The 27,850-nt window shown below is 41.9% G+C and overlaps 1 protein-coding gene across 1 annotated transcript; it reads left to right on the plus strand.

Annotated features, from left to right (window-relative positions):
• Nucleotides 1–305: 305 nt before the first annotated feature.
• Bmp3 (bone morphogenetic protein 3) lies at nt 306–24,436 on the plus strand. The gene is made up of 3 exons (XM_051170816.1): nt 306–1,013; nt 16,143–17,047; nt 24,178–24,436. Exons 1-3 carry the CDS (start codon nt 704–706, stop codon nt 24,367–24,369), a joined length of 1,407 nt encoding a protein of 468 aa, XP_051026773.1. The 5' UTR covers nt 306–703; the 3' UTR covers nt 24,370–24,436.
• The last annotated feature ends 3,414 nt before the right edge of the window (nt 24,437–27,850 follow it).

A 27,850-nucleotide genomic window follows, 5' to 3' on the forward strand; every position in this document is an offset into this window, starting at 1 on the left:
TCTTCTCTCCCTACCCTTCTGGTTCTGATTCGCTGCTTACTTCCCGCCTGCTTCACTTCTGGAGGTAGTCGCGTCCCAGCTGCCTTAGGAAGGCGAACTAGAGGCTAGAAGGGAGAAATCAGGCGAACTGGACAGATCCAATCAGGGCAAGAAAAAACAGAACCAATCTGTCTCTCTTGTCTCTGTCTCTCAGTCTCTGCCTTTCTCTCTCTGCTTGTCTCTGGTCTCTGTGTCTCTGCGTGTCACACACACACACACACACACACACACACACACACACGCACGCACGCACACACACACACTCACTCACACGCACGCACACACGCACACCTCCTCTGAGAACTCAGCAGGCTGCGACCGCGCACACCCCGCCCCGGCGCGCGTCCCAGGCCGGTGGAGCGCAGATCCAGATCCCCAGTGCGGCCGTTCCCGAGCCTCAGGTGGCGCGGAAGGGAGAGCCGGCCCGTGACAACCCGGCTGCGCACTCCAAGACCATCAGACCTCGGGTCCCCGAGAGAAGCTGAGAGGGCCCGGCTGCCACCCAGAGCCCACCTGTGGGCCCTCGCGGATCGCCGCCAGCTGTGCCGGACTCCAGGCGCCCGCTCCACAGCTGGAGCGCCACCCAGGTTCTGCCGCCAACCCCTTCACCTCCAGAGTGTCCCGGGAAACCCGAAGAAGCACTGCGCGACAGCGGGACCTCGCGATGGCCTGGGCGCGCGGGCTGCTGTGTCTGTGGCTATGTTCCTTCAGCCTGAACCTGGCTCAGGGACAGAGACCCAGCCTGCATCTCCCTGAGCTTGGCAGGGCTGGGCCAATCGACCGCGCGACAGGTGGTGGCCCTAGCCCGGACCTGAGGCGGCACGACAAGGTGTCGGAGCACATGCTGTGGCTCTACGACAGGTACAGCGGCAACAGCAGAGTCCAGGCTACCCGGACGCCCGGATCGCAGCCCCCGGGTCCCCAGTCACTGCGCGGTGGCAACACGGTCCGCAGCTTCAGAGCGGCAGCCGCAGGTGAGTGCGGAGGGGAGGGAGCCCTTCCCTCCCGGGAGTGCAGAGGGCAGCTCCTCCCGCCGTGCCACCCAGCAATCTTCTAGCTGCCGGCGGTGCTGTCCTGAGACCTTTCCCCTTTACAGCCTTCCATTCGCCGCACCCCCCCCCCCCCCCCCGGCTCCGTATTCTCTGCCTTCTCCAGCTGCATTCAGGACAAGTCCAGTTTGAGCGTGGCTGAGACCAGAAAGTAGAAGCTGGGACAGTGGCCTGGGCTTAGTTAGATGTGCAGCAAGAGAAGAGGCCAAGGGATGACACCCAGTGATCAGAAGCCCTCTCCCGGGCACCCCTATGGATATCTTATGCAGATGACTAAGCTACTCAGCGGAAATTCCCTCCGACGGGCTTTGGCTGCGTTTTACTAAAGCGGATGCCATTTTATGCCAACCCTGGGCCAGGAGAGAAAAGCGCACTCAACAGGCTTTTCCCCAGACAGAGCACTCACTCTCAACTCTGAGACCTTTGTGCAGTTACATCTGACACTTTCTTCTTGAAAGTGCCCTAGTGGCAAACTCACAAACAAAACCAGGTGCGTGAGTGTTTAGATTATTTCTAACCATCTGGGCAAATAAGTCTTGCACAGTCCACGCTGGGAAAGAGTTAGCACGGGAAGAGGCCCCCGGCTGGCCAGTGGAGAGTAAACATCCCATAGTAGTATCAGTGCTGAAAAATCTCATCTTACTGTTTTTCAACACAGATCACTGCAACTGAAATTCATGGCTTAATGCCACCTCACCCCAAACCCTGTCAACCCCTGTGCTGAAGGCAGCAGCTTACTCTTAACAGCTTGAGAGCAAATTTCCTGGACACTCACTGCTTTGAGGATGCACTAGGGTTTGTGCACACTACCTTCAGGATTAAGAGGAAAGTGATTGCAAAGTCTGCCTTTCAGACTCAGTCAAGAACGTTCAAGGGTTGAGGCTGTGTCTCCAGTGCTCTCTCAATGCTGTCCAAAGCACTTAGATGAATTTCCCCTCAACTTTTTTAGTTAGGACTCCTGGGGGCAGTGGGGATGGGGGTGGGAGTACCCATCCTGCAAAGCCTTTACTCGCCATTGTGAATTCACTTTGGAGCTCCCAGGCATGATGACATTTACAATAAATGTGAGTTATGCTTTTAATGCAGAGAAGGCTTTAGTTAGAAGCTGGACTAAGCCGGATTTCACTTTCTTTATAGACCTTATGGGCACGACCTGTCAAGAGCTGTCCTCTACTGAGGACACAGAAACCTGCCCTGCCTGGTGCACATCATCCTAGCTGCTTGAAGAGACTGCCCTGACAGTGCTAATACCACTGACCCGCCTCTGTTTACATTAATGCATCGCTGAGGGCAGAGCTCAGCCAAAGAGCACTGTGGGGCTGACAAGGTCTGGATGGAAGCTGGTGGGTGGGCAAAGCGGGTGGTGATGGGGAAGATACCCAAGCCATCCTGGCTTTGATATTTTTATTTGGTTATATTCCCAAAAAAATAGTTGAGATATCCAAGTGACAACCCCCCCTCTCTTGTGTGTGTGTGTGTGTGTCAACAGGTTTTATTTTTAGTGTGTGTCACGCTATTTGAAGGTAAAATTGGGTTTTGTATCATTCACACATATTGCTCTGCTACTGATTTTAGACCGAGTAAATCGTGGGTAAGAACCTAACATCTGGGCTTTCACTCGTTCTACCCATTATAATTCCAGGGTCCCTTATCAGCTTCACTGTGCCTTATACCATCAAATGATAAACTCTGTTACCGAGGCCAGGCACTCCCTTGAAATGATGGATTGCAGCTTGAAACATATATACAAGGCTGCATGCCCTGATAAGAAAAGCAATCCCTTTAGCATCCTACAAACAGCCTTAATGACTTATTCATCAAATGTAGACACTGGGTTTTGTGTGTGTGTGTGTGTGTGTGTGTGTGTGTGTGTGTGTGTGTGTGTTTAAGCTTAAGTGTCATGTTACCTCCTTAGAGACTCCTGGAGAGGTGGTTCTGGTTGGACTCCTTCCAAGAGTGTTCAGTTCCTCGCCCAGGGAAAGGGTTTTTCATAAGACCTTTCTAGCTGTAAAAGGCAGGACTCTGGGAAGGTGCTAAAGTTTCATGTGGTGATCCCCCTGCATAGTATTAGTATTCCAATACACCCTTCACTTGGTAACCTGTGTTGATGTAGGCAAAAGGCACTGTCTCTGTTAATAAATTAGATTTGTTGTTCCACTCCAGCATGCTTAATTCCACAGCATATGTGCCTCTCTCTACCAAAGATGTTACAGATTTTATAGAAGATCAGGTGCCTGTGCCCTGTAAATGGAATGCCTACTGATCTGCCAGGCTCTCCAAGTGCTTATTTAGGCTGAGTTATAGCCTCGGAGAACCATTTACTCCTTGGAACATAGCTAATTAAAATTATTTATTGTTCTAAACCTAGAATATCTGAAATTTAGCTGCTGTGGTCTCCCTCTGATTACTTCCTACTTAAACCATGACTTGCTGGTGGGTGGCATACATCCTAAACACACTTTCTGCTAACCTCTTTTCTCCTCTCTCAGCCCGAGGCAGTTGGTGTGCCAAAACCATAAGCTTGGAGTCTTATAGGCTTTTCTTTTTGATATGTGAGAGTTTATGTGAAGACGAGTTTTATCTTTTCCTTAATAAAAAGTGATTCATAAAACTATGGATGAGAAAGACTTCCAGGCTGATAGAGACACACCATTTGGAGGGAAGACAGAAGGGTATGAAAGTAGCCTTTATTTTCATCTTGATTTAAGATTGTCCTTGGCTGCTATGGGCTAGCACAATATTTTTCACCAGGTTTTATCCTGTCCTGATCCTTTACATAATTTGTGCTCTTTATTTCTATAGTCACTTGATATCAGTCATAACATCTCTAAGAAAAGCAATGAAAGTTTGGTTTTCTTATTTTAAAACTATCACTATTTATGACATACAACTATAAAAAAGATTACATCGCAGTGAATGTGTGTATTGCCTTTAAGAAAATTATATTTGCCTTCATGAATAAAAAAAAGAAAGAAAGAGTGAGGTAACGCAGACTCAGAAGTGAATGTTTTGCCTTAGTGAAAAAGGACAGGAAGATTCTTACCTAATATGAACCAAAACCTTTCAATAGAAAGAATTGTGATTTGGGCACATTTCTAAAGAGCAATGGTAACCTATGTGGCTGTAGCAAAGTTGATATCTGATCCAGGGCTAAAAGATCATTACTTGACTAGAAAGCCAGTGCCCTGAAGGATACGTGGGCCAATGATAAAACACCAATTTTGCTGTGTTCCATAGCAATAGAATATAGTAATTTCATTACGATATAGTTATCAAGATTCCAGGCCCCTAGAAACAAGGCTTGAAACTATAGAGTCCTTGGACTGTACGATGTTTTTATTTAAAGGACAATGGTACATCTGGAGGAGAGGCGCTGGGATGCGCAAGCTGCTTTGAATTACACACTACTTTGAGTACATGATAGCCTCTAATGAAGTTTTACTGTAATAAGCAAGACAGCTTTACAGTCCCTGACATTTAAAAATCCATAATACCATGAATTCTTGATTATTCATGCTGGATGGAAAGGAAAAAGCGAATGAATTACATTTTAAAAAATTCAAATGTAGCTTTGTAGTGTAGTTACACATACTCAAAGACCCCAAGAGACCATGAAGGTCAATGTGAAAAACTCCTAAGCAGATAATTCATTTGAGCAGATTATTTACTCAATTTTATGCATTAAAATGTATGCATAATAAGCAACTGAGAGAGAGCTACATACATTACTGAGCCATGGAAGTTCATAAGTGCATGTTTAATTGGTTCAAATATTTTTAATTAGATTAAATTAGAAAGTCAAATTTACTTTTAAGTATTTTTCATTATAAACTTTTGTATTAAGAAGATGGATGGAAGAAGACTGGTCCTTTAGTGGGAGCAGAAATGAGCATCATAATATTTTTGTTAGACAAATTTTCAGCATATAGAACTAATTTCAAAGCTCATTATTTCTAGTGGCTTCATTGTATTTTATAGAGCAAAGTTTTACAGCAACAGGTCTCTGGAAAGTACTGTATAAAATTGGGTACCAAGGTCAAATGAGTTGAAAAGAATGATCAGTGTAAAACCCATCAGTTCCTTTCGGTGACGTTGTCCCCCTAAAAGAGTCAAATTCCTTATTTTTTCATCAAGGGAATCCTCTGAGAATTGTGGCCCTAGCATGAACCAGTTGGAAACACTGGTTCAAAAGCATCCTAATTCACCATAAAAGTAGATCTGTAAAACTCAGTGACTGCCAAACTGCAAGTAAGCTGGGCTCTCACTTGCCAGTGGTATGGGCTGGGATATATGACTCCACCATCACTTTTTAGATGTTTGTCTATTTGGCACTTCAGCATCTTCTTTTCTCCAGATCAGAATCTTCTCTGAATATACCAGTAGAGCCTCTGTCTATACATTTCATTCCCTCCACTTCTGTAGGAGTTGTCTTTCATGTTTTCTTCTCTATGATTAATAGTTTTTGTTTTACAGCAGGCATAATGGCTTGAAAAAAAAGTTATTGTATTTGTGGAAGAGTACCTATCACTTATTTGGGTCAGCATTCATACCTTGATGAAAGACATATTTACTCAAAGCCCCTATTGAGTCTTTTATTCCTCTCCAATGTTTGCTGTACTTAACAGATATACTAAACTCGTACCTATCAGGAAGACCTGTGACAGTCATTACACAATTTGACATGTATTGACATGTATTCAATTATTATTAAATAGTAATTTAAGCAGGCTGTTGAGCTACATTATAGGGCAGAACTTTTATACTCCCCAAATTTGATGATTTTCATTTGTTGAATGCATTGAATAGTTAGTATCTTCATCATTTCATTGTGGTTCTAGTAGCAGAAAGTTTGGATTCCTATCATTATGTTAAGAACTCTGTTATTGAATAGAATTGGTGAGGGGGGGGCTTGTATGAGAGAATGTCATGTGTATCTAGGTGCTCTTAGAAGCCAGGTCAGGGTGGCAAATCTCTTAGGGCTGGGCATTGCAAACATAGACCACTTGCCCTCCCAAGGCTGACTGGTCAGGTCTTTTTCCTTTCAGTAAACCCATTAGGTCACAAACACCCTACAGGTGAGGAAAAAGGACATTCCATTTTCATAAGCTTCCTTGCAAGCCTCCACCAAGGGAGAAAAAACACTATCATTGAAGCCTCCAGAGAGATTCACCATGACATAAAGGACTGTTTCCCTCATCCGCTAAGATGCCACTAAAAAGGCTGAATGAGACAAGAAATAGAATATTAACTCACATTTCAGTGAGCATCTATCATGTGAATCCTAAACATTCTAGGGACCCTACAGAGCAGTGTTCCTCAGAAGTGCACACACACCTGGTGAAAGCACAGACCTGAGCTCCACTCCTGTAACTTGCTTCAGAACAACCCTGTGAGCCACAGAATTCTCACAAGCTTCTGGATGGTGTCCATGCTGCTGATCCCTGCTCCACACCAGCAGACTAACCAGCTTCAAGATATCAATTCAAAAAGCTTTGCAACCCTGCTTGGCTCAGCCACCAAGGCCAGGACAGAACCAGCCACTTGTTACAAATGGGTTTGGAATAGCATGGATTGTACTGTAAGATGAGCTCTCTGTGTCGACCACATCCCACAGACCCCTGTGCTCACAAACACACGCTTATTTCCAGTGTTTGAGATGTGTTCATGTTTTATGTGAAACCAGAATGAAAAAGTTTCTGAAAAATATTAAGACACCCCCACACACATGTGTCAATGTATCTTTACATTGAGTTTTTTAATTGAGTTTCACTTTTTTTTTTTTTTTGTGAGATGGACTCTGGCTTGCATTAACCATAGATAAGAAATGAGGAGTAATGGTGTTAGATGGACTAGCACTATGGCCAAGATTGGAGTTTAAATCTAATTCTTACTCTTTGCCAGCAGAAAAATAAACCTCCCCTCACGTGAACATTATTTAGCTCAACTGATACCTGAGTTTAGCAGCTGTACTCAGCCCAGGCTTCACATTAACTCATGAAATTGTTCTAAAGGTGCTGTGAAAGAAACACAAACAATAGTATAGCACACTCTAGCTGTTTAAAATAAGAGAGCTCAACAACAACTTCTTGAAATTCTTAGTCGTTGGCTGCAATTAGTATATAAAGGAACATTTGACAAGACCTTGCTTAGGAAAATGAAAAGAGTCAGCTGAAGTTAGCAATCCAATGTGATAATTTTGCCCAAGCTCTTGAAGTGATAATATTTCCAATCTCCCCCAAGACTGCTGGTGCCATGAGATGCATCTTACAACGAGCAAGTTGTAGGAGGATTCAACAAAGACACCAAGGTCACGCATAATCAACACGGTGCTATTTCAGATAAATGAAAAAGAAATCTCTGCCTTTAAAAATAACCATGCTTTTCCCTTGTGGAGCCTTGAAAGGAATTGTTATATCAAAATGTCTTGCCTTTCACTCACACCCTCAGAGGGTTTCCAACCTAATGGGTTTGTTAAAAGGAGAGAGAAGGGGCCAAGGGTTTCTTTACCTCATCAGCCTTTGGAAGGCTTCTATCTCATTTTACCATCATAATTGGGGGGATCTACCACAGTTCGCCATATGGTTTGAACTCAGTAAACATTTCAGTTGAATTAAATATAGTATTTAAGTTGTGAAGTAAGAAAAGAGAGCAGCAAAGCTGCCAACCACAAACAGTATCTTTAAAAGTAAATTGGCCATAAAACAATCTCCAGTAGGATATATTATCATCAACATATAAAACAAGAAGAGTCTACATCATAAAGTAACTGCTTTAATAATTCTTCGTTTTCAAACGAACAAGGAGGGAAGAGTATTGAGTAATCACACTAAGAATGGCTCTTGCCAGCTTTGCGGAATTTGAACTTACTAGACAAGCTTTTCACTTTGGTGTTAAATAGGAAACATTTGAACTTGGTAAATTTAACAGTTGTTTATTTAGCAAATTAAAGAAATGATCTTCAGTATATAGGTGATCCACAGAATATAAAAGTAAGCCATAGCATTCAAAGAGTCACAGGACCTGTCTGGTCCCTAGGAGCTCACAATCCAGCAATGCCCTTGGGTGGAGTCTCTGTGCACATTAACAACTAGTGAACATTTTTCTATTCTAGAAAAACATACATTATCTCATCTTTGGCTGGTATTTTGCTCTGGCCATAGAGAATGGCTGTTTGGGGAAGCCCACAAAATATAATCATTTGACTAAGACATCAAAATGACACAAAATGCTATGATTTGTATTCGATTTTAGAGCCTCTGTCAGAAAGAGGAAGGCAGCCTGAAGAAGTGCCTTCTAAGTTACCAGCAGAGGACAGTCAACCAGTGGCTTCTGGGCACTGACTGTCCCCATCTGTACTCCCCATCCGAAGCACTGGGCCTTTCTATCAACTCAGCTTCTTTTGGAGAAAGAAATAGGGAGTGGGTGTAGAGACCTGCACTTAATTACATATTTTCAGTATGATTGAGATAGTTCCCTCTTCGTAGGGATTTTACTAACCATCAAGATTTCATTTAGTCTATTTGGTTTAAAACCAGACTTTGCCTAGAAAGCTTTTCATCGTCTTTGCTAATTCCCTATGGAAATATTCTGTGCAGGTCAGTGTGACTGTGCACTTCCTTTACCTAGCTCCTGGTGACCATCTCAGCCAGGCACAGAGTACAGCTGAACAAAAAAGAGGCCAAAGCCTTCCTGAGAACCCTAAGTTTGAGCCTAATTACAAGCCCCCAGAATTGGAGTCTACTCCATAAGCTCAATTTTTGGCTTTGTTTTTTCAGATGAAAACATGAACACATCTTTTGCCTTTACTTAACGATCCAAGCACTTAGAAAGATCAATGCAAGTAATGGACAACCCAGCTTGCTAACAGTTGCTAACTACCCAGCTGACTTCTGTGCACTTCCAGTTTGTGACAAGTGAACAAAATTGATGTGTTCATGCTACAAAACAAAATAAAAAGCACTTATTGCGTTTTGCTGAAAGAGTTAACTGTGTTAGGAAGGGGTCTTCCTGCAAGGAAATGATCACCAAGGAGGCAGGGTCTCAGCACCAGGGTACGAGCTCAGTGGAAAAATTTGGCTGGCTTGTTCAAGACCCTGGGTTCAACCTCCAGTACAGAACCTCACCTTCCAGTCCTCAGATCTAATGCAAAAGGTCAGGACACAAGGTTGTAATTGGCAACACTGACCAAAGTGCAATGGATTCAATCCCAGCAAGGAAAATTGAACTTGGCTCTGTGTTGCCACCAAACAGTATGAAAATAGCACCACCTATTGGTAGCCTTATTTTTTCTTATTAAAAAAAAAAATAAAAATAAAAAAAGCCACCAATATCTCTTTAGGAAAAAAAACCTGCTGTGTTTTGCAAGAGCACTAAGAAGATCCTTGGTTCCTGAAACCTTCTGTTACAGTGTGTGGCCCCTCCAATAGCAGTAGACTTATGGCTGTGTCACTAAGTGTCCCATAGATGTTTCTCAGTTAAGTCGGAGTCATGACCTACATTACCCTGGATCCAGCCTCCATTCAACTATGACTTTTAGACTTCAGTCTCACCTACAGCACAGGTAAGACATGTCTTGATCTTTCTGAAACCCCTCACATATATTCAAAAACAACCCTTGGGGCTGGAGAGATGGATTAGAGACTAAAAGTGCATCCTTCTCTTGGAAATGATTGGAATTTGCTTTCTGGTCCACCCACGCCCCAACAGGTGCCTCACAACCATCTGTAGTTATAGCTCCAGGGAGATCTGATGCCTCTAAAGTGATGTGGCTCACTCCTCACCAAAGAGGCTTCTCTCTACAGCAAATGGAGACCACTGCAGAGCTATAACTAGACACAATGTGGAGATCAATGGACTGTGGAGACACCAGCCTTAGGGGACACATGTGTCACATAGCTCCTACATCTATTTTTCACGGGATATTGTGGAAAAGGAAGAGTGAAGTTTATTGAAGCCAGAATGCCAAGACGTCTTCTTCTATAGAAGTGGGCTGCACAAACAAGGTCTAAATAACAGCAGTATTAATATATATGCTAACACTGAAGGGAGAACATCTCAGAAGGTTCACCCCTAGACAAAGAGCTATAGGATAGGCAGATAATGACTGCTGAGAGAGATAGGATTAGCTTTTCCTGAGGATGAGATCCCTAATTGATTATCCAACACAACATGGTCAGCCCTGACCATGGTTATACATGGGCAAACAACAAAAATGGACTCAGCAGCATATGTGTGTGTGTATATATGTATATATATTTGTATGGTGTGTGTGTGTGTGTGTGTGTGTGTATGTGATCATAGTCAAAGAAAAATAGTCTATGAGTTTGAACGTTCTGGGGTGTCTTCCTTAGGGCTACCATTGCTCTTGCAACTTGGGGAGAAAAAGGTTTATTTAGCTCCATCATCAAGGAACTCAGGCTTGGAATTCAAACAAAGCAGGGACCTGGAGACGGGAGCTGATGCAGGGGCTATGGAAGGGTGCTGCTTACTGGCTTGCTCCCCATGGCTTTCTCAGCCTGCTTTCTTACAGAACCTAAGGACCACCAGGCCTGGAATGGCACCACCACAATGGACTGGGCCCTCTCCCATTAAACATTACTTATGAAGGTGCCTACAATGTTTTGTGCAGCCCAATGTTATGGAGATGTTTTCTTAATTAAGATCACTTCCTCTCAGATAACTCCAGCCTGTGTCAAGTTGACATAATGCTATCTAGCACAAAAGGACATAAAATGAGTTGGAAGGAAGGGACATTGGAGGGGTTAGAGAGGGGAAGGGAAAGAGGAGAAAAGATATAGTTCTATTTTAATTTAACAAATATTTTAATGGGGAGATGCCTCCATTGTTAAGAACACTGGGTTCTCTTCCAGAGGACCCAGGTTGGATTCCAAGTACTCACATGGCATCTCACAACCATCTGTACCTCCAGCTCCAGGGTATCTGAAGCCCTCTTCTGGACTCACAGACACTGGGCATGTACAAGGTACATAGGCACACATGCAGACAAAATATCCATTAACAGTAAATAGAATTAATGTTAACATTTTAAAACTTATTAATTAAAATTAAAAGAAATAAAATAATTCTTATGTAAAATATCAACCCATTTTGTTTTTCCCCATATCAACTATTCAACTGAAATTATTATATGTTTCCCAAACCCTGTCATCTTTATTACTTTCTTAGCTACTTTTCTCTGTATCAGCAATTAAGAAGAGAGTACTGAAATTAAGCAACCTGCTGTACGTGTGTTTGATAGGTGCAGCATACAGTTTGTATTTGTACGCTTAAAGTGCACTGGCTAACTAATTTTGTAAGCTAATAAAGTCCACCTTTATTATTTTTTGATTCACATTACAACATGCTATTGAGACTTAGAAAAGTGTTGATGTCCACTTTAGATTTGTGATTACAAATTTAAATCCATTTGTGTCTACATTCTTAAGGACACAAAAATTGAACATTAAAGCACTCTCCCCTCACTGATATTTAAGTGTAGACAACTAAGTGTATAAGTAAAGTCATGCAAGGACCATTGATAAAGAGAAACACATGGAAATTCCTATTTTTTCACTACATGAAAACAATTATTTGAAGGTTGGATGAGATGGCTTGTGAGTTCAGTGCAAATCTGGGTTCAAGTGAATTCCAGTCTAGCCTGAGCTTCATAACTGGAGAGCAGGTTGCAATAAAATTATTGGGAAAGTTAAATGTCTTTAAGATCTAAAAGTGGAAAAAGTAAGAAAGTAAATGCTCAGTGATTGCTGTAGACTTTTCATAGGGGAGCATTTATCTCACTCTCTAAAAAAAATTTACTTTTATAGTTTCATAACACATATAGTGAATTTTAGTCATTTTTATTCTAAATTACTCTGTGTCATCCCCCTTCTTTCTCCCATTGAACCCCTTCATCTTCCCAAATTTCATGACTTGTGTGTGTTCACAATCCACTGAGCTTAGAGTTTCTTTCATGACCATGGTGGGAGGTTTCTCACCAGTGGTAGTATCACTCATAATCACTGCTATATACTCATTTGTTCAACTCTGTGGAACTCTTTTGTATATGCATGTAATATGTTGCCTTCTTGTTTGTATGAAGTCTTTGAAATTCAGGGAGTATTGTATGCTTCCAGCATGTCTCAATTAGACACAACCATCCCATATAGTGTGGTTTTAGTTAGCTGATGGTTAGTGGGTCTATGTGCTGTGCTTTGCCAGAGTTCTTTAAATGAATCTTCACACTAGCTCTGCCATTGGTTGTACTAAGTTTGCTTTATAGATGAAGAGGCCAGCACTTTGGGAGCTTGGCTATTAGCTACAGCACATCTCAGTCTTGGCCACAGTGCTTTGGCTTTGTGATAATATACTTGACTGAAGTGAGAGATGGGAGAAGGCAATGTGACAGAACTCAGAGAGTCACTTGACATTGAGGATTGGAGATGGGGAGCGGGCTAAATGACAGGGGATTACAAGCAAGAAGAGATGTGCTTTAAAGGATAAACCATCCAGAGATGGGATCTGGAGGAAAGCAAGATGAGTTTACCAGGTGGAGACAGTGAGACCACATCCTTTGGAGTTCATCTGTTCCCCAGACAGTGAGTTTCTAGGTAACTTTTCATCAACATGAACTTGAAACAGGGTGTCTTTTCTTCCTTGCATCTTAAATGCCCCTCAGCTATATGGAGTTTGGGTTAAAGTATATGTTGTGGTGTCTGGGCTAAACTAAGGGCAGACCCCTGAACAGCCCTGATGCCATGGCTTTGTTATAAGGGCCTGTAAGAGATTATCCCCGTGTCAGGGATCATACAATGTGCACAAATGGCAGTTTCCTCCTTTTCCTTCACACAATGTTAAAAATGAGTAAAATATGTTTCCCATTGCACTTTGCCTGTGCTTGGGGACTTGATGAACTCATTTTAAGTTTCCACATCTTTATAAAAATGTTTTGTTTTTACTGAAACGTGGTTTTAATCAAGAACATAATTTCACAATTGCGTGAGTGTTTCTGCAATAAGTATGTATATGGAACAAGTGCATGGAGGCAGCTCACTGGGACAGATCCCAGGGTCTGGATTATTCGGGTCCAGCCTCAGCCTCACTGGAACTCAGTAGTAGATGGCCCTTCGCGAACTGGTTTCTGTTGTTACTAACTAGCTTCCTGCTCTTCCTCTTGCTTACTTCTCGATTAGAAGAACTATAAAGGTGATCTAGCAGCTTCAATCGTTTTCCTTGAACTGTATAAGTTTAGAGTTTGAACTCATGGAATGCTGAACTTCAGACAAGCTGCACAACAATGCTGTGTTTTTACATTTTTAAACGTGCCGCTTGTTTGTTCAGTCACAGTATCCAAATTCTAAGGTCTTGCTCATCCAGTCCATGTTTTGTAAAGCAGGTAGAAGAAGCCATCATTCCTAAAATAATAACAGTACAGGCTTAGATCACAATACTAATTTACATTTGAGAAACATTGGAGCTCTTATGAACATTATGCATATCTCTCTAATTCTGACATAGGAGATAGACAGTGTAGCCAGAGACTAGCTTGGTGGCTTCCAACAAATTAGATGTGGATCCCCTCATGCAAAAATTCTCATGGAAAAGTAATAGTGGGAAGGTAGGCAAAGGCTTTGCAATACAGCAATAACAGAAAGACAGCTGGGATAAGTAAGACATCTCAGTTCGTCTTGAGGGCACTGACTTGAGCTTCAGGTTTACACAGAGGAAGAATTAGTGCAGGATGCAAAAGATGTGTCTAAGTAAGTAGTCCTGAACACACTGTGGTCTGGTTGTGTGCAGTCTCAGTTCTGGTGAATCTGGGTGAATCCTTATCCTTTGAAGGGGCAAGATGGTAGCTGAGATTATTTCTTCTACATGGGGATAGGGACAGCATCCACCACTGTGAGGTAGTCATTACCTTTTAGGTGATAACCCCATCATAAGATTAAACTGCCTGTAAGGCTTCCATATTGTTGGAATTCAATGTAGCTGCAGGTTGAGGATGCTCACCTGAGACATGCCAGCCTCTTTTGGTGGAGTGGTCCAGAATGGGACACTGGAAAAGCTGACAGTGAAATACCCTAGTTGCTCTTATCTCTACATCTTCATACTTGAAGGGAGACAAGACAGGTTGAGTACATTTGGGGCTTAGCCATTCTGCACCACCAGATTTCAGGCAGACTGTCGAGAGTCCAGCTGGACAGGAATCTGATCCAGAGTAAGAGAGAGAATACAACATAGATGCAAAGAGGCCAGGCTTTCATCATGCTTTTAGTGACCTTGTGACCCAGTGGGGAGTCCATGCTCTTTATCCAAAGCAGTTTCTAATTGTCCGTTGTAATAGTCTTTCCATTTTATGAATGAGAACGTTAGCGTGCCCAGAGTTGCAAAGCTAATAAGTGACTAAGTCCTTAATTAAACCCAGTTCAAATTCTAAGCCCTATGCTTGGACCAGAAGGATGAACAAACGTGTCACAGAGGCAGCTGTGTGAGATGCAGAGCCTGTAGACATTCGTCTCGGTATTCTCCAGGGCTTACACGTCACCCGCCACCATACACACACTAAGTGTACCAGTGTGCGATAATTTCATCACATTTAATGGTGCATCCGCAAAGAGCAAACAGACTAGTAAAGCTGATCGATCTTTGCTGTACTCTTTTTCTACCTTTTAATTTTACTCCTGCCAGCACAATGGGTTTTCCAGAGAGAGAGAAAGAGAGAGAGAGAGAGAGAGAGAGAGAGAGAGAGAGAGAGAGAGAGAGAGAGAGAGAGAGAGCAATATCTGTTCCATGTTGGTTTTCTTTAAAACAAAATTATATCTCTTGAGATTATAATATAATTATGTAATTTCTCCCTCCCCTTTCCTTCTTCCTAACACTCCCATTTACCCCTCCTTGCTCTTTTTCATTGAAGTAAAATTCACAAAACATGAAATTAACTATTTCAAAGTGAACAGATGGTAAGGTGTCAGTTATGTCTTCAGAACATTGCACTGTGACAAACTCCATCAACCCAAAATAAAGCCTCAGGATAATCAGGAAGTTTCCTCTCACTCCCAGCTGCCTCCACTGGACCCCTCTGCTCCTGTTTCTATGGATAGCTTATTTAAATGAAATTAAGCAGCCAATGAGCTTCATCTTGAGTAACTTTTTGAGATTCGTCCATGTTTTAACACATGTTAGTATCCGTTTTTCACAGTAACAGTATTCTGTTTTATAGATACGCCACATCTTGTTTCTGTTCTTCATTGAGATAATCATTTGGACCATTACTACCTTTGGCTTCTGTGTACACACTTGAGTGCCCACCTGTCTTCAGTTTCTGAGGAACTGCTTTATCATATGCTAATTTCCTGGTTAGGGTTTTTTTTTTTTTTTTTTTTTTTTTTAGGAAATACCAAAGTGTTTTCCGCAGCAGCTGCATCCACTTCTATCTACCCTAATAATTAAAAGGAATTCCAGTTTTCTTCCACAAACTTTCTAATATTTAAGACTTTCTGTTGTTGATTGTGATGGCCACACTGCCATAGTCTGCATCACATCACTGAACTCTTACTATCCGGCATGTGTTCACATCCTTATGGTCCACGTGTATATATTCCTTAGAAGTATATCTGTTGAAGCTCTCCGCTCATATCAGCAGCTCTGTTGTTGAATTAAAACTGTTACTTGTGTGTTTCTTGTATCCTGGCTACTAAACTTTTAGACACACAGCAGATATTTCATTAGCAAACATTTTACCACATTCTGTAGACCATCCTTTCATTTTCTTGGCATTTACCTTTGATGCACAAACTTTTTTAAAACCTTGATAAACTCTGTTTTATTTTAAGCTTTATTTGTTGATCTATTTTTCCTCTTACTGAATGAATTTGGTGCCATTCGCATGAATCTTTTGCCAATTCTAACGTCATGAGGACTTACCTCATGTTACTTTCTTCTAAGGCTTTAGCTGTTATAGTTAGAGTGCTTATTTATTTTTCAGTTGAATTTGGAATATTGTATAAATAGTAGTTCTTGTTTACTTCTATTTTTCTCTCTTTCTCCTTTTCCCCCTAGGAACCCTTCAAAAAAGGGGCTTGCACACTTTTAATCTGACTTCTCTAACCAAGTCTGAAAACATTTTGTCAGCCACACTGTATTTCTATACTGGAGAATTGGTGAACATCAGTTTGAGCTGTCCCGTATCCCAAGGATGCCCCCGCCGTGCTCAGAGACAACACATACAGGTAGATCTCGCTGCATGGATCCTCAAACCCAGGCAAAGTCAGCTCCTGGGTCACCTATCAGTAGATGTGATCAAACCTTACAGAGACAGCATGTCTTGGCTGTCAAAAGACATCACTCATCTCTTAAAGAAGGCCAAGCAAGATGGGGAGTTCCTCCTCGGATTTAACATTACCTCCAGAGCCCACGAGCTGCCCACAAGGATGCTGCTTTTCCCGGAGCCTTATATATTGGTATATGCCAACGATGCTGCCATTTCTGAACCAGAAAGTGTGGTGTCTAGTTTACAGAGACACCGAGATTTCCCCGCAGGAACTGTGCCTAGACTGGATAGCCACGTCAGAGATGCCCTCTCCATTGAGAGGAGGAGGAAGCGCTCCACCGGCATCTTGTTGCCCTTGCAGAACAATGAGCTACCTGGGGCAGAATACCAATACAAGGAGGATGGAGCATGGGAGGAGAGAAAGCCTTACAAGAGCCTTCAGACTCAGCCCCCGGAAAAGAGCAAGAGCAAAAAGAAACAGAGGAAAGGGCCTCATCAGAAGGGGCAGACGCTGAAATTCGACGAGCAGACCCTGAAGAAGGCCAGGCGGAAGCAATGGATCGAACCTCGGAACTGTGCCAGGAGGTACCTTAAGGTGGACTTTGCTGATATCGGCTGGAATGAATGGATTATCTCCCCCAAATCATTTGATGCTTACTATTGCTCCGGAGCCTGCCAGTTCCCCATGCCAAAGGTAAACCACTTTACCTTGGGTTCAATTTATTTTTGCATGGGGTAGAAGAGTATGCTAAGGGTGTGTTTTCATTTTTTAAAATTCTATTCATACCCTTATTTATAACATTCTAAGTATAACAGAATGGGCAATGTGGTTATGCTTGGTTTTTCTTTGATGATTGCTAAAAGTAATATGAGGTATGAAGGATATGAAAAACATATGTGTACAATATGCATTTTTTTGTTTCCAAACATGGTACATATCCAGCCATGTGATCGCTTGTGAATATATACCTGCCCACAGTAAGCAAGTGCCGGATGCCAGAAGCTGACCTCTTAGTGGCCTTCAAAAGATGAAGGAATATCATGGAAGCCGAGAAGGGCTAATGTGTCTGCTGCCCTGATGTAGAGCATGTTTTGGACAAGCAGTTTCTCATGAGCTGAACTGTCCCTATGCAGGTCAAGATCAGGGTTTGGCTAGGTAAACTGGCCTGAAACCCAACAGATGGTATTTAATTTGCTTGACTTCTTAACACACATACATGCAGCATGCATGTGGGCGCGTGTGTCCCCCTCCCCCGCACATACACACAATGCACAAACCCAATAATGTGGTGGTGGTGGTGGTGGTGGTGGTGGTGGTGACTTTTCCCAAGGTCCCTCTCACCCTGTCAGAAATTACCCTTGTTTATACCAGAAGCATTAGGGATTGCATTGTGCATCGTCGTATGTTCAGAAGTCTTTCAACTCAAATGTCTACCATTCAAAGCAAATCCAAATGATCAGTCTCTTTGCGCTAGAATATAAACAGTTCCCTCTACAGTAAGAGGTAGCCATACCCTCCAGCAGCCAGCTAAGCTCCTCACTCTACCTCCATTCTCAGTCTACAGCAGCTTAAATGCCCATCTCACACCAGTGACTAGGACGGAATTTAGAAGAGGAATGAAAATGGACTTTCAGTAAAATCTGAATCAGTTCTTTGCTGCTGCCCAAAAATAGAGAAAATGTTCCTTTGTGGTTTCTATTGTCAATTCGTTTTATGGGTATTTCTGTTGATAGTTTACGCTCTACTCCTGGGGTCCCTGGTTGACATGCACATAGAAAGGGCTAACTACACAAGGCCAAGTCTGCCTCAGGGCCAGCAACATATCTGACGCTCTGGTTTCCTCCCCAGTTGTCTCCCCAAAAGTGAGCTTTGTGCATTTCCTACAAAGTATCCTTTTGGGGGTTGGTGTCATGACCTCCTATATTAAGGACCCAAACATAAAGTAACGATTATAAATTCAAGGCTGTAACAAGATCCTAATCTTATCTGAGGATTTGCAAAGGACCTTTACTGCTCAAACAAAATTTGTTCAACTGGGATGGCATTTAGAATCTTGGGTGCAACCAGGATGGTGGGTGTGGAGATCAGAGTGTATCCTATTGTACAGCCTGGCTTGCTTTGTGACATTGAGAAGCCAGGATGTGACCCAAAGCTGAATCTGAAGTTCCAAATGACTGATTTTACATTGGTCTTAGGGTTTGCCCAAACAACCTCTTCCCCTCTCTCCTTCCTTCTCTCCTCCCCCCCTTCTTCCTTCCCTCCCTCCCTTTCATATGCTGTCATTTCTTCTGGGTAGCTTGGGAAAAAGGTGTCCCATGTGCCTTCCTCACTCCAACTTTAAGGCTCCAGAAGCCATACGAATGCAGAGGAGATGCTCTAACGCGTTGCTTTTCACCCCCAAACTCTGAGAACTTCATCTCTCTGTGGTTTCTCCCAACTTGCACTTCTCAGCTTTGTTCTACTTGCTTTCGCTGTTTATAAACCCACTGTCTCTTTTGAAGAACTTTGCTGTAGCTCCTTCGTAATGAAAAGAACCGTAGCTTTAAAGTTCACACAGGATAAGTAATAACCGCAGACATAAGTTTCAGGAGAGACACATAATACAGCATCTACATAATTAACTAACCATGCTTGGTCATAGCAGGGCTCTTAAGGTCTTGGTCTGCCTTTAAACTGCTTGCAATCTTGTTAGTACATAGGATCCGATGCAATACTTATCAAGTGGAGGCTACAGTGGATGCTGCGCATCTCACAAAGTCTGAGGTGGCATGGCAGCTGCTGATTCACAAAATGCTCTTTGGAATAGCAGTCTCGACAGTCAGTTCCTTTTTGGCTTGAATGTTGCTTCATCATCACTAAGCAACAGTGGCCTTTTAGATAAATCAATAAAACTTTATACATATTATTTTTCTCAAAAATAGCTAAAATAATGACTAGGAAATGTAACCGTACCTGAACATCAAATACAGTGAGAAAATGAAATATTAGAGCAAGCCCCACGGAGCGGACACTCAGCAGTTGTTTGCCGTTGACCTGACTAGTGGCACTGAGCAGTCTGAGTAGAGCAGAAAGGATGTCTAAGGAAGCTGGGTGTGAGGGAAACACGCTCGCAAAGGAAAGCCGTGAGGCACGAAAGGTTTTGTAAATGTTTTTAGTCCCTTTTCAAACATCACAAAACTGAAAATAGGATTCTCCCTCTGGGTTCAACAGCCCATGAGCTCTTCCAGGGAGGTTCTTTTCGGGGAGGGGATATGATGAAGTGAGGATCTGTTGCAGTAACTGGGCTCATCATAATATTTGTTCAAACTTGGAATGGCATCAGAGCTCCAGGGACGCGTAACTGGGATACATGTGGAGGTCTTTTCTCTGAGGTTGAGGTTTCCTTTTGCCAAGTCGAGAGTGGAAATTTGGCATCACCTTGTGTGGAGCTGCTTAGCTTTTAACGTGTGTTAGGGGGTCTCTTTAAGCTCTGAGGACTTCGTATCTTTTAATCCGGAACAGTAACGAAGAAGGGTGGGAATTATGACGTAAAGGAAAAGGGTAGTTAATAGACACCGCCATTAGCACGGTGTCTGGCGTGGCATCCAGAATGAGATATTTAAATAAAAATATAGTCTGAGCAGCAGAGGAAAAGGAAGGTCTCTCGTCAGATCAGCACGGCGCACGTGAGATGACTGAAGTGCCAAAGAACTCTCAGACTTTTAGATACACGTTTTCCTCGGAGGCCAGACTCCTCTGCCGGGCCTCCCGTTTTTTTAGCCTTCTGGGTGAAAGCCTGGCCTATATGGCGGGCCTCTTTGTCTGCAAAAGTCGACAACCTGCTCTATAATTCAGAACAGCTGTGTTCTGCCTTTCCCAAATTCCGGGCTTTGCCCTTTCCCTGATTCTAATTAGATAGTTTCTGGGCCATCACACCCATGTGGGCTGACTCGAAGAGTGTGGAGCGAAAACCTCGCAGCCCAGGTCAGGAATGAGGGTTCCTAGCTGATGACACACTCTCTAATGCATTCGTAATCAAATTTAACTAGAGGACAGCGTCTACAGCTTGGCAGGTGCAAGCCTGACCACTGTAGATTTCATTCACAGACACAAATATTTTGCTTTCCCCCCCCCCCCTGATTTTTTTTTTTTTTTTTTTTTTTTTTTTTTAGCTCTTACGGCCAATCTGTTCTCTCAGAGAAAAGACTCTTGGAATGATGCCATATGATGAAAAAATACCCAGATAGCCAGAGCCAAGTTCTGTGCCTCTGCCTCCCTTACCACCTTAGCAGCAATGAAAAACAGAAAATTCAAATGAAAATGATTGAGCCATTGTTTCTGACAGAGATCCAATACCCGACAAGGATTAGAGGAATGAAGTTATTTCTACAAGGAATTATGCAAAAGCTCGGAATAGCAAAGATATCGAGTTAGGCAACAAATAATTGAAATACTTTGAACGGGTATTCCATATATAGAGATTCAAATTTAATGAATTCAAAATGATAGGCTCTGAAGGAGCGCCTCAGACCTTCCCCTTCTGAGACTCAGTCATTGAAGATGAACACTATAAGCACAGGCTCCTGACAAACTTCAGCAAGACCGTGCCTGAGTTGACACTGAAAGCCCACACTATGATTAAAGAGAGTGGTGGATGCAGGAAGGGGCTAGGATTTGCACTTGTGTTCTAAGCTCAGAAAAGGGAGTCATGAGAAACACAAGCCTAGCTCAAAAACAAAAATTCTTACTGGCAGCATGCTGCGCCCCAGCAAATGACAGCATGGATTATTTGTGCATGATGCGACTTTTTTCTGGTAATGGTAGCTCCATCAGAGGGTTCCATAGTTCGAAAATAGGGGATCCTCCCTAGTCATCTGAGAGGTCCCTGATACAAAACATCCCAGAACCAAGGGGTTGGGCCTGATGCCGGTGAGCCCACTAGAGACTACACAGATACTCAGTTTCTGAACTTGGAGACAAAAAAAAAAAAAAGTCAGGAATTTTCCCTAGGAAACACCCATGAATATTTTCCATATCTACACCAAGTCACTTGCACAGAAACTTGTTTTTGTTGATAGGAGCTATTTCTTATAAATGGGCAAAATGAAAGATGTACTATTTCTTCTAAGTATTGTGGTCATTTAACAATATTGCTCCAGTGTCTAGGTACACTATGCTAGGCTCTGAGAGAGGCAGTGCATAGCCACGCTAATTACTCAAGTACTCAACTGATAAAGGCCATCCACACTGCATGACATCCAGGCATTAAGCACTAACCATACAGAATAACATCAGGAAAACTGGTTTCACTGCCTCTAAGGCTCTAGCTGCGAGCTATTTGAAAGGCTGTCTTTCAAATACCTTTCAATCAACAGGGAAAAAAAGTAGAAATCAGCAATACAAATGCAGCAGCCAGCACTGGCCGTTCACTGCTGTGTTACAGTGCTAGAGGCAGTTCTCCCAAACTTCACATCTTTTGTTTTTATTTGTAAATATTAATCATGTAGAATAACAGGAGTCATTATGACGCATTCTCATTATAAACACATCCTCTTTTGATCCTACAATTTTTCTACTAGTTTCCATTCAGTAAAGTAAATACATTTTTAAAGATTTATTTATTTTTATTGTATATGAGTGCTTTATCTGCAGAAGAGGGCATCAGATAACATCAAAGGTGGTTGTGAGCCACCATGTGGCTGCTGGAAATTGAACTCAGGACCTCTGGAAGAGCAGGCGGTGCCCTTAACCACTGAGTCATCCATCTCTCCAGTCCAAGTAAATACATTTTAATATAGGGCAAATAATACATAAAGTACAAATCCTGGAACTTTTTGAAATGTAAGGTTACTTGCTTTGTAACCAATTAGGGCTGATTAACCATTTAACAAATTAAAGCTATTTTTTAAAGACATCCATCAAGTCACTAGAAAGCAAGAATAAAAACAGTCTTATACTATTAACACCAGTTTTTAAAAAATATTTTTCACAGCAATTGGAGTATAGTTTATGGATTTTTTTCACTGAAATTAAAAGAGGGATTGATTCAGATAGCATTCCCCTTGCTCTGCCAACACACATCCTTTCTTTGACTCGTTTTAATTTCCTTACAAGTGCATAGCTTTAAACACCACTTTCTTCTCCTTTGGCCTGGTTGTCCCCTTCACCTCCTGACTTTCCCCCACGTTCTCATTCTGGTGTTCTGCATAGACTGGGAACTAGAGCCCCAGTTCATGGATCCAAAATCCTTTGTGCCATAAGAAATATAAGGGTTTTAGTTGAAATAATATTGTCCATCTTTGGCAAATTATCCTCCTGTGTTTTGTTCTTGTTTGGTTGGTGTTTCCTTTGCTTTTTGGTTGTTGTTGTTTGTTTGTTTGGTTGGTTGGTTTTTGTTTTTTGTTTTGTTTTTGTTTTGTTTGTTTGTTTGTTTTGCTGTTTTGGTATAGAGTCTTGTGTAAGCCTGGGCGACCTTGGAGGCTGGCTTGCAACTTTGTATCTTTCTTCCTTCCTCTCTCAAGAGTCAGGATTGCAGGATTGCATCACACGCTCAGTTTTGTTTTTGTTTTTGTTTGGTTTGGTTTTATTTTGTTTTGTTTTGTTTTTTGAGGGGACCTAGGGAGCAAGGCCAGGCCCTTGCAAGTGGTAGGCAAATGTGCTATTGAGCCATAGCCCCAGTCCCTAAGTTTCTGTTTCTAAATGGTGTTTAAAACAAAACTAATTTCACCCACCTAAGAAAAGATACTAGGAGAGTCAAGTGTTGTGGGGCATTGTGGCTCTCTTTTGGAAAGGTTTTGAGCACTCAAGGTTCCTTTGAGCATTCAGGGCTGGAGACTATGACTCTTTTCAACACTTCTAGGTGAGGTAGAGCTGCATGGAGTTCTCCACGTCACTGTGTTCTGTTTTCTCACAGAAGAGATTAACCCAGGCCTTAATACACACACACACACACACACACACACACACACACACACACACACACACACACACACAATTATGAGGTTTATTAAGTGAGCATGAGGTGAAAAGAAGGGGGAGGAGTAACCCAGAAAGAGACAGAGGAGGAGTAAGTGGGAGAGCAGAGCAACCCAGACTTTTCTTGGTCAAAGTCCTGACATCCATGTATCCCAGAGGACATGGCCCATCGTAGACCACCAAGCTACCCAGCTTAAGTTGCCCATGGAGCAACAGTGACCCCCAGTGGTCAATGGTGTGGTCTTGTCCAACCCCAATCTGTAGTCTGAGCTGGAAGAATTATATAATGCGAATGCCACAGTCACAAAGATTAATCTGTTTGGCAACTACAAAAATAAATAAATGAATAAATAAATAGCCTTCTACTCCATCTAGTTTAATGTGAATAACAGTGAACAAATTCCACTTTATAGTAGGTGATGTTATCTCTGTCCGTGTGTTTACTGGAGCTCCTTAAAGGTTCATAGAACTTCAGGAATGATTTTGTGTGTGTGCATGGTACATGGAGAATATATTAATTCCGTGGGTGGGGGTGAAGTTGTTTCTAGTTAAATGATTCCTGCTAACAGAACAGAGTTCAAAGTTTCACTGTACTACTTACCAGCTGTTTGACTTCAGACCTGTCATTTAACTTTCTGAGTCTCTGAAAAATGGAGCCAATTTGTTGTGAAGATTAAAGGCACCAACCAGCAAGATTCCTGGATCACAGCAGGCACCCTGTAGAAGACACATCGTTGGAGGTAGACTAGTTTGGGCTGAATAGCCAACAACATAGGCCTTTTTAGAACTGTTCAAACAAATCCATTATATGTGATGAGACCTGAGGAACACAGTTTCGCTTAACATCTTTCTCTTATTTCTCGTTCCAGTCTTTGAAGCCATCGAATCATGCGACCATCCAGAGCATAGTGAGAGCAGTGGGGGTCGTGTCCGGAATTCCTGAGCCTTGCTGTGTGCCAGAAAAGATGTCCTCACTCAGCATCTTATTCTTTGATGAGAATAAGAACGTAGTGCTTAAAGTCTACCCTAACATGACAGTGGAGTCTTGTGCTTGCAGATAACCCGTCAGCAAATAACTCATGCAAATGCTCAGTTCAGTTGTTAGTTGGGTTTTATGGACTTTTTTTTTTTTTTTTTTTTTTTTTTTTGCACTGCCAATGCATTTTGTCCCAAAAGATGTTTTATAGCATAAAGAAAATGAAAAAGTAGATTGAAGAGTTCCACCAAACAAAACTGGACTGTATTTTATTTTGAATGTAACTAAAAAGTAAGATTTTCATAAATGTAGCCATCTATTTCTTTTTTTAATCACATAGGAAAAATCATTACTCAAACTGTGTTTAGATGGGCTAGGGAACAGGCCGACTTATTTTTTTACTGAGCTTTAAGGCTAGGTAGGAAATAACAGCAATAACTTACTATCTGTCTCTACTCACATGAAGACTAAAGGGGAGTAGATCTTGTAACTCTCAAATTAGATTTCTTGCCTTAGACTCCACACCCAGCTGACTTTGACGTTCACCGAAAAGTTTTTTGAGACTTGTTTACCCTTGATTTTTCTCCACAATCATGTTGTGAGTTGAGCTAGTGTGTGCTGAGCGCTAGTGTGACTGTAAGTGTGCCAGATCTCTGTACTTTTTGTAAAAAAAAAAAAAAAAGTTTGCTTAATTTGGGTCTATAGTTCCATACATCGTCATGGGATTTCACCCGCCCTTTATTTTCAATATCATATTCCAGTGAGCACCATTCACTGGTGATGGCATGATCTAAGAGCGTATGCCAAGAGTGATGCGTGACCCAACGAAGTTGGTTTCATTTCCTTGACTCTCAAAGAAAAAGAGTACCAGAGACTCCACTTTTGAAACCCAGATATAGCTCTTCTGTATCTCTTTTATTTTTTCCTCCATGTATTTTCATTTGCTCTAAGCTAATTTAGGAAGCAGTTCCTGGAGTTATTATTTGCCTAGGTTTTTGTTTTGCTCTGTTCTGTTTTGTTTGTTGTTTCTTCATGCGATGATGTTCATGGACTCTGAGGCTCACACGCATTTCTAGGCTCTTCTCCACAGAGATCAAGATACTGGTCTTAGTCATGAAACCTGTACTCCATCAAAACTTGCTAAAAATTACCCACCAGGAAAAGGGGCCAGGACAGACACCGTTCATTTCCACTTGTCATAAACACCTCCTCTTAGATGTTTGCCTTTGAAAATTGTTTGATCTCTCACTCACAAACTGGTGTGGTATCTCAGTGGGTAAAGGTGCTCACTATCAAAGCCATTTCTGGAACGGACATGGTGGAGGGAAAGAACAAGCTAACACAAGTTATCCTCTGAATTCTACACACACACGCACACACACACACACACACACACACACACATTCATGTATGCACACACTCACAATGTAAAAAAAAATTTCAAGATCTTTTGGTAACTGTACTTACCTGAAAGATGAAAGTGACTTCAGGTCATAGATGGTTGTGCTGTTGTCTCTGAGGACGGGCCTAACCTTAGGCCATGCTGACGTGCTGATCGAATAGAAGTAATGCATTTCAGAGCCCGTGTGAAATCAGGACACACAGGGCTTTATCCTGTCTCTGCCTGTAGTCCAGTCATTACTAAACGCTGGCTGAATGTGTAATTTGTGAAAGGTACTGTATGCCCTATGGGTAAAGCAACAAAGAGGTCCATCAGTTCATCAGGATATGCTCACAGCTGGGTTTATAGGATGAGCTTCTTTGTACGTCGTCTTTCAGGGGTGATGACAACAGATATGAAAATATGGAGAGTATCTCTGTTCATAAATCAAATGAAACAACAGTTATGCAGTACTATTTGTAGAGGAGAGCGGTAGGTATGCAGGATTCTATTTGAAGGCTATTATGTAAGACTTCCAGGTAAAGTTTTTCTAACGCTGAAAAACTGCAGTGCAGGTACCAAAGTCACCTGATTTCCTCTAGTTCACTTTTCAGCCTTTAACATAAAGTTATAGACTTTCAAACTCAGGTGGGAAGTAAAATTACTTTTTAACAGAATTTCTGACAAATTTGAAAGCAAGCTATGTGACAGAAACACAAAGTCACATATTCATGGGTCTTTCATAACTTACTTTCCTGAGTAGATTGATGAAAAGATTAATGTCACTTTTTCTAAAGATACACTAACCCCAAACTCTAACAATTCTTTGTATTAACTCTCTGCTTTTTATATCCAAATTGTTGTTGCTTGCTTTTTAAATCTCAAGTCAATTTCTGCTTTTTGTGTATTAAATCCTACAGTGTGCCCAAGTCTTCTCAATGACAAAAATTTCCAACTACTGACTAATATTTCATTTTGAGGGGCTGGAGAGATGGCTCGGCAGTTAAGAGCTCTGACTGCTCTTCCTGAGGACCCTAGTTCAACTCTCGGCACCCATGTGGGAGCTCACAACTGCCTGTAACCCCAAGATCTGACACCCACAGATCACATGCAGGCAAAACACATAAAAATAATTTTAAAAATCTTTCATTTTGATCAGTGGCTGTCTATCATGCTAAAATAAGCACACATTGAGCTTTGACCTTTTCTCAGCAATGGAAATAGTGATCTAAACAGCTGCTAGCCATCATGTCAACGTGTACTAAGTTAGAAGCACACTATGGTACACATGGGGAAAACTGATTCCTTGTAGTGGGAGTTAAAGTTTTGACTGGCATTTTAATTAATAAAATTGTATTTAAATGCACTATTAAATGTCTATTTTGCAATGTGTTAGGTACAAGTTTCCATACAATTTCCACATAAGATTTTTAGAATACTCCTATACAATTTTGAGATTGATGGGAAAAAAGCATTACATTTCAAAATGCTACCTAACTCTTAAATTAAATCCCCATCTCTATTTCTGACTCTCTCTTCCTTCTCAACATCATTCTTCCTTTCTTCTCTCTCATTGTCCTAGCCATTCTTACACACACACACACACACACACACACACACACACACACACACGGGAGAGGGAGACGGAGAGGGAGAGAGAGAGAGGCAGACAGACAGACAATTAATAAAATAATTTTTTAAAACAAAAAAAGTCTACAAAAATACCCATGGGTTAGTTTTATGTTGACCACTTATTACTAGGCATAGGGCCTACTCTGAAATGTGGTTAACATACCCAGTGACACTCAACTGGAGAAAACTAATTTTTCCTTTTCAAGTGGGTGTCAATTGCAGCTAGCTTCTTAGTTAGGGGTGGGATCCTGTGTCCACTGCTCCCTCTCAGCACCAGGGCCCCATCTGGCTCAAATCTGTGCATTCTTCTTCTGATAACTGTTCTCTGGAATTCCAGTTAAGGGATTTCCAATATCCATGCAGTATTTTAAGCATTCTTCCTTGTAACCTGTGTAAATAATGTATAACTTACAGAATCTGATTCTGTAGAATGAAGCTAGAAGACTGAAGGCCTTGGATCTTGGGATTGCAGAATTCTAGATTAAATTTTATACTCACCTGGCTATGTATTAGCTGATGACCATTTATTCAGTAACATGATGTTTTTACTATT

This window comes from Acomys russatus, chromosome 28, assembly GCF_903995435.1.
Source record: "Acomys russatus chromosome 28, mAcoRus1.1, whole genome shotgun sequence".
Lineage (NCBI taxonomy): Eukaryota > Metazoa > Chordata > Mammalia > Rodentia > Muridae > Acomys > Acomys russatus.